Below are 12518 nucleotides of genomic sequence, written 5' to 3' on the forward strand. Positions count from 1 at the left end.
TGGGGACACTGAGAACGTGGATGGGGACAGGAGGAGATGGATGGGGACACCAGGAGATGGATGGGGACACTGAGAACGTGGATGGGGACACCAGGAGATGGATGGGGACACGAGGAAGTGCCTGGTGGAAGCGTGGTTGGCGAAGCCTCTTTCCTTTTATTGTCCCAACGTTGGAGCCGTTTTATTCGTTTTGATATCGAGGAAGAGGAGGAGGAAGAGGAGAAGGGGGAAGAGGAGGAGGAAGGGGAGGAGGAAGAGGAAGAGGAGAAGGAGGAAGGGGAGGAGGAAGGGGAGGAGGAAGGGAGGGGAGGAAGGGGGGGAGGAAGGGGGGGAGGAAGGGGGGGAGGAAGGGGGGGAGGAAGAGGAGGAGGAAGAGGAGGAGGAAGAGGAGGAGGAAGAGGAGGAAGAGTAGAAGGAGGAAGAGGAGGAGGAGGAGGAAGAGGAGGAGGAGGAAGAGGGGAAGGAGGAAGAGGGGAAGGAGGAAGAGGGAAGGAGGAGGAGGAGAAAGAGGAGAAGGAGGAAGAGGAGGAGGAGGAAGAGGAGGAGGAGGAAGAGGAGGAGGAGGAAGAGGAGGAGGAGGAAGAGGAGGAGGAGGAAGAGGGGAAGGAGGAGGAGGGGAAAGAGGAGAAGGAGGAAGAGGAGGAGGAGGAGGAGGAGGAGGAGGGGGAGAAAGAGGAGGAGGGGGAGGAAGAGGAGGAGGGGGAGGAAGAGGAGGAGGGGGAGGAAGAGGAGGAGGAGGAGGAAGAGGAGGAGGAGGAGGAGGAGGAGGAAGAGGAAGAGGAGGGGAAGGAGGAGGAGGAAGAGGAGGAGGAGGAAGAGGAGGAGGAGGAAGAGGGGAAGGAGGAGGAAGAGGGGAAGGAGGAGGAAGAGGGAGGAAGAGAAGAATGAGGAAGAGGAAGAGGAGGAGGAAGAGGAAGGGGAGGAGGAGGAGGAGGAAGAGGAAGAGCTGCTTCCACCTCCTTGCGGCTCCCGCCCTGGAAGGGGAGGAGGAAGCGCTGGTGCCGCCGTCGCCATCACTAACGAAGCCCTCGCGGCTCGTTAGGGAGCAGAAGGAAGGGCCACAAGGTCCCCCCCCCCGGTCCCCAGTGTCCCCTCCCAGTCCCAAACTGGTCCCTCAGCCCTGGGGGGGGGTCGGGGTCTCACCTGGGGCCTCAGGGGGTGTCCCCGACGTCCTCGATGTCCCCGAGGATGGTGGCGCCCACGGCCTGCAGCCGCCTCACCAGGGAGCCCAGGGCCGCTGAGGGGACACGGGGACACTGGGGACACGGGGGGGACACGGGGGACACTGGGACAGGGAGGGGACACTGGGACAGGGAGGGGACACTGGGACAGGGAGGGGACATGGAGGGGACACTGGGACAGGGAGGGGACACTGGGACATGGAGGGGACACTGGGGACAGGGAGGGGACACTGGGGGCTGGGGGGACGTGGAGGGGACACTGGGACATGGAGGGGACATGGAGGGGACACTGGGACATGGAGGGGACATTGGGGACAAGGAGGGACGTGGAGGGGATATTGGGACAGGGAGGGGACACTGGGACATGGAGGGGACACTGGGGGCTGGGGGGGACGTGGAGGGGACATTGGGGACAGGGAGGGGACACTGGGATGTGGAGGGGACATTGGGGGCTAGGGGGGACAGGGAGGGGACATTGGGGACAGGGAGGGGACATTGGGACGTGGAGGGGACACTGGGACAGGGAGGGGACATTGGGACGTGGAGGGGACACTGGGACACGGAGGGGACATTGGGACTTGGAGGGGACACTGGGGACACTGGGGGCTGGGGGGACAGGGAGGGGACACTGGGGGCTGGGGGGACGTGGAGAGGACACTGGGACAGGGAGGGGACATTGGGACGTGGAGGGGACACTGGGACAGGGAGGGGACATTGGGACGTGGAGGGGACACTGGGACACAGAGGGGACATTGGGACTTGGAGGGGACACTGGGGACATGGAGGGGACACTGGGGACACTGGGGGCTGGGGGGACAGGGAGGGGACACTGGGACAGGGAGGGGACACTGGGACAGGGAGGGGACACTGGGGGCTGGGGGGGATGTGGAGGGGACACTGGGACGTGGAGGGACATTGGGGACATAGAGGGGACATTGGGGACAGGGGAGGGACATTGGGACATGGGGACCTGGAGGGGACATGGGGGACACGGAGGGGACATTGGGGACACAGAGGGGACACTGGGGATAAGGAGGGACACTTGGGGACATTGTGGGGCTGGGAGGGACGTGGGGTGACACGGAGGGGACGCTGGGGACACCTGAGGGCCAGGGGGACAGTGAGGGACACAGGGAACACGAGGGGACATGGAAGGACGTCAGGGGCCACCTGGGGACACGGGAGGGATGCTGGGGAGGTTGGAGGGACACAGGGGACACTTGGGGACGTAGAGGGGACCTTGGTGACACAGAGAGGACACGGGGGGACATTGGAGGACATGGAGGGACGTCTAGGGCCACTGGGAGGACACTGGGGACAAAGGGGGGACAGCGGAGGACGCTTGGGGACACTGGGAGGACACAAGGTGACACTGGGGCCACAGGGGACGCTTGGGGACATGGAGGACACGAGGTGACACTGGGAGGACACGAGGGTGACACTGGGGACACTGGGATGACACGAGGTGACACGGGGAGGACACGAGGTGACACGGGGGCCACGGGAGCCGAACCAACCTCTGCCCGGGGGGGTCCCCGTCCCGTCTCCGCTCGGGGGCACCTGGAGGTGACATCGAGGTGACGCGGGGACAGCAGCCACCCCTGTCCCCACCAGCCCTCCCCGAGCGACGTCCCTGTCCCCTCCTTTGTCCCCCCCCCCGTGTCCCCAAGCCACCTCACCTCGCCCCGTGCCCCCTCGCCCGCTGGGGGGATGCGGCCGGTGGCCCCGGGTGGCCCCTCGTGTCCCCTCCTCGACGTCCCCAAGGCGTCCTCAGGGCCGCGCTGGCCTCCAGCCACCGTCCCTCGGGTCACCTCGGCCACCTGGCTGGGGACAAGGCCACCGGGTCACCCTCGTGTCACCGCCCCCCCCCCCCCCAAATTGTCCCCCTGTGCCACCCCCCCCCCGGTGTCCCCAAGGTCACTCACTTGTCCCCTGCCGGGTCCCGCTGCCACCATCGCGGCTCCGAGGCCACCAGCCCTGGGGACAGGGGACACAGGGACACCCGCTGTGGCAGAGGGGGTGACACGGTGGCATCTGTCCCCATCCCCATGGCCCTATGTCCCTTCTGTCACCTCCCTGTCCCCATGTCCTCGTGTCCCTGTCCCCTCTCCCTTCCCTGTGTCTCCATGTCCCCTGTCCCCATGTCCCTGTGTCCCCCTCCCTGTCCCATGTCCCCATGTCCCTGTGTCCCCCTCCCTGTCCCCATGTCCCTGTCCCCTTCCCTGTCCCCATGTCCCTGTGTCCCCTCCCTGTCCCCATGTCCCTTGTGTCCCTGTCCCCATGTCCCCTATGTCTGTGTCCCCCTCCCTGTCCCCATGTCCCCCTGTCCCCGTCCCCCCTCCCATCCCCACGTCTGTGTCCGCTGTCCCCATGTCCCCTATGTCCCCCCATGTCCCTGTCCCCCCTCCCATGTCCCCATGTCCCTGTGTCCTCTCCCTATCCCCATGTCCCTGTCCCCATGTCCCCATGTCCCTGTGTCCCTGTCCCCTGTTCCCATGTCCCTGTGTCCCCCTCCCTGTCCCATGTCCCTGTGTGCCACCGCTGTCCCCATGTCCCCCTGTCCCCCTGTCCCTGTGTCCCCCTGTCCCCCTGTCCCCTCCCTGTCCCCATGTCCCCTATGTCCCTGTCTCCTGTCCCTGTGTCCCCTCCCTGTCCCCACGTTCCTGTCCCCATGTCCCTGTCCCCATGTCCCTGTACCCCTCCCTGTCCCCATGTCCGTGTCCCCTCCCTGTCCCCATGTCCCCATGTCCCTGTCCCCCTGTCCCCTGTCCCCATGTCCCTGTACCCCTCCCTGTCCCCATGTCCCTGTCCCCCTCCCTGTCCCCTGTCCCCATGTCCCTGTACCCCTCCCTGTCCCCATGTCCCTGTGTCCCCTCCCTGTCCCCCTGTCCCCACGTCCCTGTCCCCATGTCCCTGTCCCCCTGTCCCCCTGTCCCCATGTCCCTGTCCCCATGTCCCTGTCCCCATGTCCCTGTCCCCCCTCCCTGTCCCCCCGGCCCCGTGTCCCCTCACGGAGGTGCCCGATGGTGTCTCGGTTGCTCGGTGTCCCCGAGGCCCCGGTGGCCGCTGTCCCCTCCGCCTGGCGCCAGGTCCCCTCCCGGGACACCCTGGGGACACGGACACCGCGCACAGTCCCTCCCAGTCCCTCCCAGTCCCTCCCAGTCCCCTCCCAGTCCCTCCCAGTCCCTCCCAGTGCCCCCCCAGTCCCCTCCCAGTCCCTCCCAGTCCCTCCCAGTCCCCTCCCAGTCCCTCCCAGTCCCTCCCAGTCCCCTCCCAGTCCCCTCCCAGTCCCTCCCAGTCCCTCCCAGTCCCTCCCAGTCCCTCCCAGTCCCCTCCCAGTCCCTCCCAGTCCCTCCCAGTCCCCTCCCAGTCCCTCCCAGTCCCCTCCCAGTCCCTCCCAGTCCCCTCCCAGTCCCTCCCAGTCCCTCCCAGTCCCCTCCCAGTCCCTCCCAGTCCCCTCCCAGTCCCTCCCAGTCCCTCCCAGTCCCTCCCAGTGCCCCCCAGTCCCTCCCAGTCCCCTCCCAGTCCCTCCCAGTCCCTCCCAGTCCCCTCCCAGTCCCTCCCAGTCCCTCCCAGTCCCCTCCCAGTATCCTCCCAGTCCCTCCCAGTCCCTCCCAGTCCCCCAAAGTGGCTCCCAGTCCCTCCCAGTACCTGGCAGCTGCCCGTCCCAGTGCTCCCAGTTCCTTCTCCGCTGCCTCCGCCCTCATCGCCGCCTGCGCGGGGGCCACCGCGTCCCCAACTGTCCCCAACCCCTCCCAGTGCCTCCCAGTGCCCCCTCCCAGTGTCCCCAGTTTGTCCCCCAGTCCCTCCCAGTTCCCCCCCCAGTGGTCCCAACCATTCCCAGTCCCTCCCAGTTTGTCCCCAACCCCTCCCAGTGTCCCCAGTTGCCCCCAGTCCCTCCAGTTTGTCCCCAACCCCTCCCAGTGTCCCCAGTTGCCCCCAGTCCCCCCCAGTCCCTCCCAGTCCCCCCAGTTCCCCACCTGGCTCTCCCGCCGTGTTGCTGCGGCCACGGCTGCTTCCAGCGCCTGCACCTGCACCCAAGGGGCTCAGGACCCTCCGGATGGGACCCGGGACCCCAAAAAGGGGCTCAGGACCCCCCAAAAGGGGCTCAGGACCCCCCGGATGGGAGCCGGGACCCCAAAAAGGGGCTCAGGACCCCCAAAAGGGGCTCAGGACCCTCCGGATGGGACCCGGGACCCCCAAAAGGGGCTCAGGACCCCCCAAAAGGGGCTCAGGACCCCCCGGATGGGACCCGGGACCCCAAAAAGGGGCTCAGGACCCCCCAAAAGGGGCTCAGGACCCTCTGGATGGGACCCGGGACCCCAAAAAGGGGCTCAGGACCCCCCAAAAGGGGCTCAGGACCCCCCGGATGGGAGCCGGGACCCCAAAAAGGGGCTCAGGACCCCCAAAAAGGGGCTCAGGACCCTCCAGATGGGACCAGGGACCCCAAAAAGGGGCTCAGGACCCCCAAAAGGGGCTCAGGACCCTCCGGATGGGACCCGGGACCCCAAAAAGGGGCTCAGGACCCCCCAAAAGGGGCCTCAGGACCCTCCGGATGGGATCAGGGACCCCATAAAAGGGGCTCAGGACCAGAAAAGGGGGCTCAGGCCCATCCGGATGGGAACAGGGACCCCCAAATTGGGCTCAGGACCCGCTGGGTGGGACCTCAGGACCCTCTGGTTGGGCCCCAGGACCCCCAAACTGGGCTCAGGACCCTCTGGGTGAGACCCAGTACCCCCAAACTGGGCTCAGGACCCTCTGGATGGGACTCAGGACCCCCAAAATGGGCTCAGGACCCGCTGGGTGGTCCACAGGACCCCCAAACTGGGCTCAGGACCCCCAAACTGGGCTCAGGACCCTCTGGATGGGACTCAGGACCCCCAAACTGGGCTCAGAACCCTCTGGGTGGGACCTCAGGACCCCCAAACTGGGCTCAGGACCCTCTGGGTGAGGCCCCAGGACCCCCAAACTGGGCTCAGAACCCTCTGGGTGGGACCTCAGGACCCCCAAACTGGGCTCAGGACCCTCTGAGTGGTCTCCAGGAGCCCCAAACTGGGCTCAGGACCCTCTGGTTGGGCCCCAGGACCCCCAAACTGGGCTCAGGACCCTCTGGGTGGGACCCCAGGACCCCCAAACTGGGCCCAGGACCCCTCTGGGTGGTCCCCAGGGCCCCCAAAGTGGGCTCAGGCCCCCCAAGCCGGGCTCCGGCCCCCCTGGGGGTACCCCAATCCCACCTTTGTCCGCAGCGCCCTCTCCGTCTCGCCCCAGGCCGCCCGCTGCAGCAGCAGCGCAAACACCTCTCGCCGCCAGCGCCCCAAGAGGCGCCGCTGGGGGTCCTGGGGGGCAAAACGGGGGGTCAGAGCCCCCCAGGATCCCCCCCCTAAAGCCCAAAAGCCCCCCCTTAACCCAACCCCCCCCCCCCCCTTTCCTTTGGAGACAATCTGGGGACAGGGGGACACCAGGGGGACATGGGGAGATCTTGGGGACACCTTGGGGACACCAAGGGGACATGAAGGAGACCTTGGGGACACCAGGGGGACATGAGGGTGGCCTTGGGGACACCTTGGGGACATGAAGGAGACCTTGGGGACACCCTGGGGACACCAGGGGGACGTGGCCACCACGTCATGTTAATGATGGGGACATCAGGGGTGCCCTAGGGACACCTTGGGGACACCAGGGGGACATGAGGGTGGCCTTAGGGACACCATGGGGATGTGGCCACCATGTCACCCTCACTATGGGGACACCCTGGGGACACGAGGAAGACCTTGGGGACACCCAGGGGACGTGGTCACCATGTCACCCTCACTATGGGGACACCTTGGGGACACCAGGGGGACATAGGGAGACCTTGGGGACACCTTGGGGACACCAGGGGGACATGAGGGAGACCTTGGGGACACCTTGGGGACACCAGGTGGACATAGGGAGACCTTGGGGACACCTTGGGGACACCAGGGGGACATGGGGACACCTTGGGGACACCCTGGGGACACCAGGGGGAGATGGGGAGATCTTGGGGACACCAGGGGGACATGAAGGTGGCTTTGGGGACACCTTGCGGACATTGGGAGGACATGAAGGTGGCTTTGGGGACACCTTGGGGACACCGGGGGGACATGGGGAGACCTTGGGGACACCTTGGGGACACCAGGGAGACATGAAGGTGGCTTTGGGGACACCTTGGGGACACCTTGGGGACACCTTGGGGACACCTTGGGGACACCAGGGGGATGTGACCACCATGTCATGTTCACAATGGCGACACCAGGGATGCCCTAGGGACACCTTGGGGACACCAGGGGGACATGGGGACACCTTGGGGACATGGCCACCGTGTCACCCTCACTATGGGGACACCTTGGGGACACCAGGGGGACATGAGGGAGACCTTGGGGACATCCTGGGGACACCAGGGGGACATGAGGGAGACCTTGGGGACACCTTGGGGACACCAGGTGGACATAGGGACACCTTGGGAACACCTTGGGGACACCAGGGGAACATGAAGGAGACCTTGGGGACACCTTGGGGACGTGGCCACCATGTCAACCTCACTACGGGGACACCTTGGGGACATGGGGCCACCAGGACACGGGGACACAGCCCCCTCGCTCACCTCCTCCAGGGGTTTCTCCGCCCCCAGCGCGTGGCCCCGCCCCCTTAGGGCCTCAAGCTCCGCCCTCAGCACTTGGCTCCGCCCCCTCTCGGCCTCCAGCTCCGCCTCCAGGGCCCTGGGAACGGAACTGGGAGCACTGGGAATGGAACTGGGAGCACTGGGAATGGAACTGGGAGCACTGGGAACGGAACTGGGAGCACTGGGAACGGAACTGGGAGCACCGGGAGGTTACTGGGAGAACCGTGGGCTAACTGGGAGGGTGCTGAGAGGTTGCTGGGAGCACTGGGAAGGTGACTGGGTGTACTGGGAGGTAACTGGGAGGTGACAGGGAGCGCTGGGGGGAACTGGGAGGTCACTGGGAGCACAGGAAAGGTGACTGGGAGGCTGCTGGAAGCACTGGGGGGTACTGGGAGCACTGGTGGGTGACTGGGAGGTTACTGGGAGCACTGGGAAGGTAATTGGGAGGCTGCTGGAAGGACTGAGGGGTACTGGGAGCACTGGTGGGTTACAGGGAGGTCACTGGGAGCACCGGTGGGTGACTGGGAGGTCACTGGGAGCACTGGGAGCCCTTACCTGGTGCTGGGGGGGGGCAGCATGAAGTGCGAGGGGGGAATGAGGCCCCATGGACCTGGGGGGGGGGAAGAAGGGGGGGCATTAGGACCCAGGGGGACCCGGGGGCGGGGCATTAGGACCCGGGGGTGGGGGGAAGGGGGGGGGCATTAGGACCCGGAGGGACTCGGGGTGGGGGGAGAGAAGGGGAGGGACCAGGACCCGGGGAGGACCCAGGGGTTGGGGGGGGGGGGGGGGGGCATTAGGACCCGGGGGGAGAAGTAGGGGGCATTAGGACCCAGGGGTACCAGGGAGGCAATAGGACCCGGGTGGGGGGACAGGCGGGGGGGCATTAGGACCCGGGGGGGACATTAGGGCCCTGGGGGGGACATTAGGGCCCGGTGGGGGGGGGCATTAGGACCTAGGGGGAGAAGGGGGGGGCATTAGGACGCAGGGGGACCCGGGGTGGGGGGGCGCTAAGACCCAGGGGGGACCCAGAGGATTGCGGTGGGGGCACTAGGACCCGGGGGTACCCGGGATGGAGGGTGGGGGGCAGTAGGAGCCGGGGGGAGGGAACTGACCCGGAGGGGGGTTGGGGGGGGGGACTAGGACCCGGAGGGGGGTTGGTGGGGGGCCGGCACTAGGACCCGGAGGGGGGTTGGTGGGGGGGGGGGCACTAGGACCCGGAGTGGGGTTGGGGGTGGGGTGGGGCACTAGGACCCGGAGGGGTTTGGGAGGCGGGGGCACTAGGACCCGGAGGGGAGTTGGGGGGGGCACTAGGACCCGGAGGGGGGTTGGGGGTGGGCACTAGGACCCGGGGGGGGCGCGGCCTCACCCGGCGGCTCCGCCATGGGCGTCAAACTGGAAGGGGGGACAAAGCTCCCAGTAAGGCCCAGTAAGTCCCAGTATGGCCCCATTTGCCCCATCCTCACAACCCCAGTAACCCCCCAGTGCCCCCCCCGTCCCTCCCAGTGCTCCCAGTAACCCCCCAGTGCCCCCCCCGTCCCTCCCAGTTACTCCCCAGTGCACCCAGTAATCTCCCAGTCCCTCCCAGTAACCCCCCCAATGCTCCCAGTCCCTCCCAGTTACCCCCAGTGCTCCCAGTTACCACCTAATAGCCCTCCCAGTTACCCCCAGTGCTCCCAGCAAGCACCCAATAACTTCTCCAGTGCTCCCAGTCCCTCCCAGTGCTCCCAGTCCTTCCCACTTACCCCCAGTGCTCCCAGTAACCCCCCAATAGCCCTCCCAGTTACCCCCAGTGCTCCCAGTAACCACCTAATAGCCCTCCCAGTTGCCCCCAGTGCTCCCAGCAAGCACCCAATAACTTCTCCAGTGCTCCCAGACCCTCCCAGTGCTCCCAGTAACCCCCTAATAGCCCTCCCAGCTACCCCCAGCGCTCCCAGTAACCCTCCCAGTTAATCCCAGTGCTCCCAGTAACCCCCTAATAGCCCTCCCAGCTACCCCCAGCGCTCCCAGTAACCCTCCCAGTTAATCCCAGTGCTCCCAGTAACCCCCTAATAGCCCTCCCAGTTACCCCCAGTGCTCCCAGTAACCACCTAATAGCCCTCCCAGTTTCCCCAGTGCTCCCAGTAACCCCCTAATAGCCCTCCCAGTTACCCCCAGTGCTCCCAGTAACCACCTAATAGCCCTCCCAGTTAATCCCAGTGCTCCCAGTAACCACCTAATAGCCCTCCCAGTTACCCCCAGTGCTCCCAGCAAGAATCCAATAACTTCTCCAGCGCTCCCAGTCGCTCCCAGTAACCCTCCCAGTTAATCCCAGTGCTCCCAGTAACCCCCTAATAGCCCTCCCAGTTAACCCAGTGCTCCCAGTAACCCCCTAATAGCCCTCCCAGCTACCCCCAGCGCTCCCAGTAACCCTCCCAGTTAATCCCAGTGCTTCCAGTAACCCCCTAATAGCCCTCCCAGTTACCCCAGTGCTCCCAGTAACCACCTAACAGCCCTCCCAGTTAATCCCAGTGCTCCCAGTAACCCCCTAATAGCCCTCCCAGTTACCCCCAGTGCTCCCAGTATGCCCTAGCGCTTCCAGTAACCCCCCTCCCAGTGCTCCCAGTCCCTCCCAGTACGTCCCAGTGCTCCCAGTAACCCCGAGAACCGCGTTGCTCCCTCCGGGTCCCGCCCGTCGTCGTCGTCCCCCCCCCGCCCCCCGGCAGCCAATCAGAGCGCAGAACCGGGCTCAGGCCACGCCCCCTTTTAATCACCGAAACCAATCAGAACGCAAAGCTGGGCTGAGGCCCCGCCCCCCTCCCCCTCGGAGCCAATCAGAGCGCAGAGATGGGCCCAGGCCCCGCCCCCGCCCCTTCCCGCCAATCGGAGCGCGAGGGGCGGGGCCGGGAGGGGAAGCGGGGCCGGAGGGGCGTGAAATGGGGCAGTGGAGGGGTAAATCGGGGCCCTGGAGGGGTAATTAGGGGCTTGGAGGCGTAAATTGGGGCCCTGGAGGGGAAATTAGGGGCTTGGAGGCGTAAATTGGGGCCCTGGAGGGGAAATTAGGGGCTTGGAGGCGTAAATCGGGGCCCTGGAGGTGCAAAGCAGGGTCAAAGGGGAGCAAATCCGGGCCCTGGAGGTGTAAATCAGTGCTCTGGAGGTGTAAATCACGGTTCTGGAGAGGCAAATTAAGGCATAAGGGGTAAATAAGAGCTTTGGGTGTGGAAATCCGGGCCAAAGGGGTGTAAATCAGGGCCAAAGGGGTGCAAAGCAGGGTCAAATGGGAGCAAATCCGGGCCCTGGAGGCGTAAATCAGTGCTCTGGAGGTGTAAATCAGGGTCCTGAGGGGGCACATTAAGTCATAAGGGGTGAATAAGAGCCTTGGGTGTGGAAATCAGGGCCAAAGGGGTGCAAATCAGGGCCAAAGAGGTGTAAATCAGGGCCCGAGCAGTGTAAATTGGGGTCCTGGAGGTGAAATTAGGGTCTTGGAGGCGTAAATCAGGGCCCTGAAGGTGCAAAGCAGGGCCAAAGAAGAGTAAATCAGGGTCCTGGTGGTGTAAATCAGCGCCAAAGAGGTGTAAATCAGGGTCTCGGAGGCATAAATCGGGGCCAAAGGGGTGCAAAGCAGGGTCAAATGGGAGCAAATCTGGGCCCTGGAGGTGTAAATCAGCGTGCTGGGGGGGCACATTAAGGCATAAGGGGTAAATAAGAGCCTTGGGTGTGGAAATCCGGGCCAAAGGGGTGTAAATCAGTGCCCGAGCTGTGTAAATCGGGGCCAAAAGGGTGCAAAGCAGGGTCAAATAAGAGCAAATCTGGGCCCTGGAGGTTTAAATCAGGGCCAAAGAGGTGTAAATCGGTGCCCGAGCAGTGTAAATTTGGGTCCTGGAGGTGAAACTAGGGTTTTGGAGGTGTAAATCAGTGCCCTGGAGGTGCAAAGCAGGGCCAAAGAAGTGTAAATCAGGGTCCTGGTGGTGTAAATCAGGGCCAAAGGGGTGCAAAGCAGGGTCAAACGGGAGTAAATAGGCCCTGGAGGTGTAAATCAGGGTCCTGAGGGGGCACATTAAGGCATAAGGGGTAAATAAGAGCCTTGGGTGTGGAAATCCGGGCCAAAGGGGTGTAAATCTGGGCCAAAGGGGTGCAAATCAGGGTCAAACGGGAGTAAATAGGCCCTGGAGGCGTAAATCAGTGCTCTGGAGGTGTAAATCAGTGTCCTGAGCGGGCAAATTAAGGCATAAGGGGTAAATAAGAGCCTTGGGTGTGGAAATGTGGGACAAAGGGGTGTAAATCTGGGCCAAAGGGGTGTAAATCAGTGCCCGAGCTGTGTAAATCGGGGCCAAAGAGGTGAAATTAGGGTCTTGGAGGCGTAAATCAGGGTCTCAGAGGTGCAAATCAGGGCCAAAGAGGTGTAAATCAGGGTCCTGGTGTGTAAATCAGGGTCTCAGAGGTGTAAATCGGGGCCAAAAGGGTGTAAAGCTGGGTCAAACGGGAGCAAATCCAGGCCCTGGAGGTGTAAATCAGGGCCAAAGAGGTGTAAATCAGGGTCCTGAGGGGGCACATTAAGGCATAAGGGGTAAATAAGAGCCTTGGGTGTGGAAATCCGGGCCAAAGGGGTGCAAATCCGGGCCAAAGGGGTGCAAATCAGGGCCAAAGAGATGTAAATCAGTGCCTGAACAGTGTAAATCAGGGTCCTGGAGGTGAAATTAGGGTCTTGGAGGCGTAAATCA

The 12518-nt window shown here is 64.4% G+C and overlaps 2 protein-coding genes across 4 annotated transcripts in view; both read right to left on the bottom strand.

Moving 5' to 3' along the window:
- The window catches only part of LOC138734342 (zinc finger protein 585A-like), a 352271-nt gene that overhangs the window by 44939 nt on the left and 294814 nt on the right, over nucleotides 1–12518 (bottom strand). The window lies entirely within an intron of this gene.
- On the bottom strand, nucleotides 893–10495 carry LOC138734378 (PE-PGRS family protein PE_PGRS26-like). 3 transcript variants are annotated; one of them, XM_069882006.1, is made up of 13 exons: nucleotides 10441–10495; nucleotides 9188–9213; nucleotides 8377–8431; nucleotides 7804–7918; nucleotides 6416–6517; nucleotides 5162–5212; nucleotides 4833–4894; nucleotides 4194–4288; nucleotides 3107–3158; nucleotides 2861–3005; nucleotides 2699–2741; nucleotides 1144–1237; nucleotides 893–974 (listed from the first exon to the last, which is right to left on the bottom strand). In XM_069882006.1, the coding sequence occupies exons 2-12, from the start codon at nucleotides 9201–9203 to the stop codon at nucleotides 1152–1154; spliced, it is 822 nt and encodes a 273-aa protein (XP_069738107.1). In that variant the 5' UTR covers nucleotides 9204–9213; nucleotides 10441–10495; the 3' UTR covers nucleotides 893–974; nucleotides 1144–1151. The 3 variants fall into 3 exon arrangements, with proteins under 3 accessions (XP_069738107.1, XP_069738106.1, XP_069738108.1); XM_069882005.1 differs by having other exon boundaries at nucleotides 7804–7930; XM_069882007.1 differs by lacking the exon at nucleotides 4833–4894 and having other exon boundaries at nucleotides 2861–3001; nucleotides 7804–7930.

The sequence above is a fragment of the Phaenicophaeus curvirostris genome, unplaced genomic scaffold (assembly GCF_032191515.1).
Source record: "Phaenicophaeus curvirostris isolate KB17595 unplaced genomic scaffold, BPBGC_Pcur_1.0 scaffold_73, whole genome shotgun sequence".
Taxonomy (NCBI): domain Eukaryota; kingdom Metazoa; phylum Chordata; class Aves; order Cuculiformes; family Cuculidae; genus Phaenicophaeus; species Phaenicophaeus curvirostris.